This window comes from Artemia sp. Qi Xiang Cuo, chromosome 17, assembly GCF_049724085.1.
Source record: "Artemia sp. Qi Xiang Cuo chromosome 17, ASM4972408v1, whole genome shotgun sequence".
In the NCBI taxonomy this organism is placed as follows: Eukaryota; Metazoa; Arthropoda; class Branchiopoda; order Anostraca; family Artemiidae; genus Artemia; species Artemia sp. Qi Xiang Cuo.
Genome location: NC_142810.1, coordinates 14,359,516 through 14,364,470, shown reverse-complemented (window position 1 = coordinate 14,364,470; position 4,955 = coordinate 14,359,516). Strand labels below are relative to the sequence as shown.

Here is a 4,955-nt window from a genome sequence, read left to right as displayed (position 1 = left end):
ATGCGATACGCAAGTATTTTGTTCCGTCGTTCGTCAAGCTGTTCAATTCTGCACCCACTCTTTAAAAATTGTATATATTTATTTTCTTTAGTTCTTTATGCTTTTATTCTTTTTATTCGTTTGACTCTTTTTGACTCTGTTTAGCTTGAATCGGTGATATTTGAATCAATGTATAATTTTGCATGACGATGGCTATGGCTGTGATTTTCATATGCTTTATATGTTAAGAATATGTCAAGAATAATATGTTAAGAATAAGAACTGTTGCTGATCGGCATGACCGTGCAAGGCGTTTGAAAATAAAATCGTTTTTTTGTTGGAAGTTTATTCCACGGTCAGACAAGATGATTATCAGTACACCTTTATGTGAAAAGAATTCTGTGTCTTTGGGAGCCTCTGAAACCCTATTTCAGAAATCTTGTTTTCGAGAACCCCACATACGGGCACGATCTCGTCTCGAATGCTTTTCAGAACCCCCTGATGAAAGTGATGATGTTTTAATGGAAAATGTATTGAGTTTTATTACGAAGTTCAATACTTTGTTCCAAATTGATATTCCGTTGCTCCATGTGTTGAAAGCCGAGACCAAAAAGCTAAAAAAAAAACTTTGTGCCAGAACTTCATGGCGGGAAAGTACGTCCAAAGAAAAAGAAATGTCAATGGACTTGGAAGATAGCGTCAAGCATGACAGTTCCTTTACATAATAATTTGTTACAAGCCTCCGAATGAATTCGGCTTTCAACATGGCATTGGATGTGCAGACGCTCTTACAGTTGTTGATAATGCTCAGCTTGATGCTTCTTGTACAGATAGTTCACTCACCTTGGTGATTCATGATATTAGTCCCGCCTTTGACTCCTTGATCCACCCCCTTATGCTTTTAAGGGCTATTAAAAGGCCATCATCAGATCTCAAAGGGCTTTGTGTGTTAAGCTACGAGTCCGTCTTAAAATCCCTCCTAAGCAAGACGAAATGGCAAGGGCAGGATAGAACTGTAGCAGTTAAGAGGACCCAGGCAAGGTGCAATTGCCTCACCTTGTTATTTCAATAACTATGTCCTTGAAGCTCAAGACCAGTGTGATATGCCTTTCGTTCCTTCTGGCCGAAATATCTCCTTAGTCACTATGCTGATGACATTTTTAAAATCAGCCGAAATTTGGACAAAATTTCTGAATGCTTAAAATCTGGTCTTGAATTCATCGCTGAAAAGTCCAACGTAGTGCTTTTTAACTAGAAAAAAGGCCCACTTACTCATGAAATTGGACTTGAAAATTCAAAGATCTGCCCTTCTGACCAAATCGATTACCTTTGTATTCCCGTTAGAAATGCCATTCCTCACACTTTCATCTCCTAACAGAGGACATCAAATGCCTCGTATCAGCTTCATATACTTCCATAGTCTCTGCTAAGCTTATTTTCAACCGCCGTTACCTTGCAACGCTGTACAACGCTGTTGCTCTCCCCATCACCCTCTACATTGCACCTTTCTGTAAGATTCTTTTAAATGCTGTTAAATTAGAAATCTGCTCACCTTTCTTCCGTTTCGCAAAATACCTACTGAGATATCCAATTAGGAAACGCAATTAAAAGCTCATCAATAGTATTCAAATAGCAGATTCTACTTTAGCCGTTGCTAACTTATGGAGAAACACAACCAAAAGATTTCAGACATTTGTAGTGCTCCGTCATTTTCTTTTTGTACGAAGGCGGGTTTTCAATAAATAATAATTATTATTATTGTGACTACAGTCAGGCCCCGTTTCATTATTAAAATAAAACCAATCATATTTGCTCCACAAAGTTCAGCTTTTAGCAGAACATTCGGACATATTAGGAGCCTGTACCTCAATAAGCCTTTCAGTTCCTACCATACGCCTTTAGAAACCTGTGACGTTTCAAACGACTCCTGTGACAGCGCTTATTCTAAGGCTACAGCGTTGAATATATAGACCAATACTGCACCACTATATTTAATGGAATCTAAATTTCAGATTGTCGAAATTTAAAAAATTCTTTTAGAATCCTATTATATGAAAATAGTATTTATAAAAAAAACGATAAGCTGCTACCCAGTGTTTCCACTAGCACCCTTTTATAATCCGTTAACGGTCGGAAACTTTCCAAAGAAAATCCGTAAATGGCGTTTTTGATTCTGTGAAATTTGCCGTAAGGCCCTAGATCTCATGGTCTCATGCCACAAAAGTCTCATGGCCCTAGTACAAAACCGCAGAAACCCGGTAGTTTTTCCCGTCGTAATCATTCACAGGTACAATATTGGAACTTCGCCTGGATTTGAAACTTTTTTTTATCTTGCTGGCCAGTAAGGTTCTAAAAAATTTCTATTTTTGTAAGGGTTTGATCCGCACTCTGTCTTTGTCATTTCCTTAAATAAATAATTTATCTTTACAAAATACTAATTTAAAAAGCTTTCTCGATAAAACAAATTTTTCAAACAAAAGTAAAGAGCTCCATTAAACCAAAAATGAGCAGAAACAAAGTAAAATAATCTTCCGAACGTAAAACTACCACAAATCAACATCAAAAAATAAATTAAACCCAAAACAAACATAAATTACAATAAATAACTGATTTAAACTCAAAACAAGCAAAAATTAACATGATTCGGACTGGCAATCCCCATACCTTCTAAAGACCAGAATATAATATGCACTTTACTTAATATAAAATCTATAAGCAGTAAATTCACTTTTTTTACTTTAATAAATACAAAAATATTACCTCTGATCACTTTGAATCTTAAAAAGATTGTCAGAACTTCTGTTTACAAATCCAGTGAGGCCCTCCGAAGTTAATAAGACCACTCTTTCTATAAAAACATTATATGCCTCCAGGGCATAACTAAAAACCCTTGCTCCGAGACGGCGGGGGGTTTTATCCTCAAATACATAATTTCTAGACCTTTTAACTACGCTGAACAAAACGGTTATCTCAAAATTTTGATTGGATGTGTTGGGGGAAATGGTGGGCGTGTGAGAGAGGTTTGTTTCCACCTAATCACTTTCAACTATTAAAAAGGGCAGTAGCCCTTTCAATTCCAATCGAATGAGCGCTTTTTAAAGTTTCTACGACAAATTCTTCGATACGAAATGCCCTGGTCTAAAACCAACACCCCCCCCCCCAAAAAAAAATAATAATAATAAATTTTGCCCACATCGTATAATCTAGCAATCTACTTATTTATTGTCATTTCTGTTCGTTTTAAATTTCATTTATTTATTGTTTGTGATTTGTGGAAGTTTTACGCATGGAAACTGTTTTGGAATAAGTAACAATTAAGGAGTGCATTATTGCCATTATAATAGCTATATATTTGAATTAATTGCCCATCATAAGCAATTCATATGCTATATTTTAGAATCAATAAGTCTATTTGCCAGATTTTAAGCAACCGGTTTGCACTTAATCTTGGAAAATTATTATTGCAGTCCGAAGCCCCATTTTAGAGGGACCAGTATTAGCCAGATCTCAATTGCGGAGCTATTTAAAAATTATTTAAGGCTTGATAGTGATCATTTCTCGTCAAATAAGATAAAGGACTCGTTAATATTACTTTTTTGTCTTGAAAAATTTACGTATCAAACACACCCTATAAATAAAACAAAATTTGATATATATTTATATTTACTATACTAAAAATTTCTTTGACTCAGGAAATATTTGTTATATGCTAAAACACACTTTAAAAGCTGTTATAATAAACTGTATAATAATTAGATAAGTTTGTCAAAAGTTTAACAGCAAATCAAAAATCCTTTTCTTATCCTGTCTGAGTTGCTGTGAATATTCCCGTTATATCAAAAGAGAAGTAACATGTCACTACATCTATTAAAATTTGTCAAAATTTTTAATACAGCAAGGAAGGAGAGCGGGGTCAAGAAAAATTATTATTCTAAATAAAAGGGCAAATTTTTTAACTTTAAATTCTTTAAACATTGTTATAATCTTCTACGTCGAAAATATTTACTATATGGGAATGTCATATATCATATCGATTTTGGGGTTTCTGGGTATTTTTCGTCAAGTGCCTCTTTAATTTTATAAATAAAGCTTCCTAACTCGAACACGGTCCCCACGAATCTCTTGATAGTCCCCGAAGTAGAAGGAGGGGGCTGTTCTAAAAGTGGGTCAGGTGAGCCAAACAAGTTGACAAACAATATAAACACAGGCTAGCTTATTCAGGCTTTATTTGAAGATATCCAGAACTATAAAATATATATCTGATAAATCATCTTTTCATATATAAAATTTGGTATTTTATTTGGGGCTACTATTATGTATAATCTAGATGAGATCATTCGTAGTTTTTAAGTCCATTATATCAATTAAATATCTGCTTTTAAGTTCACTTGACTTCGGTTTTCAATGCTTTCTATTGACCGTTTGTGTGTAAGCTAATTAACATTTTCATGGTTCGTGTTTTCACTATTTAAGGATGCGTTTTATTTATTTTTCTTGTTTTGTAGTTTGGAATTGCAGAAACGAAAATAATATTATATTTGTCTTTTTGTTGTAAAAGTTATAATAATGTTCTGAATAATGAACATTAAAACCTTGTAAGATATCGGCTTTTTTCACTTTAGGGACCCACTAGAGAAATAAAAACACCTTGGAAAAAATAAATAGAAAATTGGATGAAAGTTTTTGAAAAACATTTTGAAAATTGGATTTTTTCTTTTTACCATACATAAGAATTGTTTTTAAAAATCCATTTGTGGTGGGTAAACTCTGTACAATACCCCCTAAGAAACCTTAAACAAAAAGTCGTATGATTCAACGTTGTATTGGAGTGGTCAAAATTTAGAGTCAAAAGCACAGGCTGGCTTATTCAGGCTTTATTTGAAGATATCCAGAACTATAAAATAAATAGTTGATAAATCTTCTTTTCATCTATAGAATTTGGTAATTTAATTGAGGCTACTTAAATATATAATTTA

General features: G+C 33.8%; 1 protein-coding gene across 1 annotated transcript in view; it reads left to right on the top strand.

Moving 5' to 3' along the window:
- Positions 1-344: 344 nt before the first annotated feature.
- Positions 345-4,955, top strand: part of LOC148941920 (uncharacterized) — a 20,260-nt gene continuing 15,649 nt past the window's right edge. The window contains exons 1-2 of the mRNA XM_089103179.1: positions 345-509; positions 719-1,015. Coding sequence (XP_088959305.1) covers positions 345-509; positions 719-1,015 — 462 coding nt within the window. The remainder of the gene's footprint in view (positions 510-718; positions 1,016-4,955) is intronic.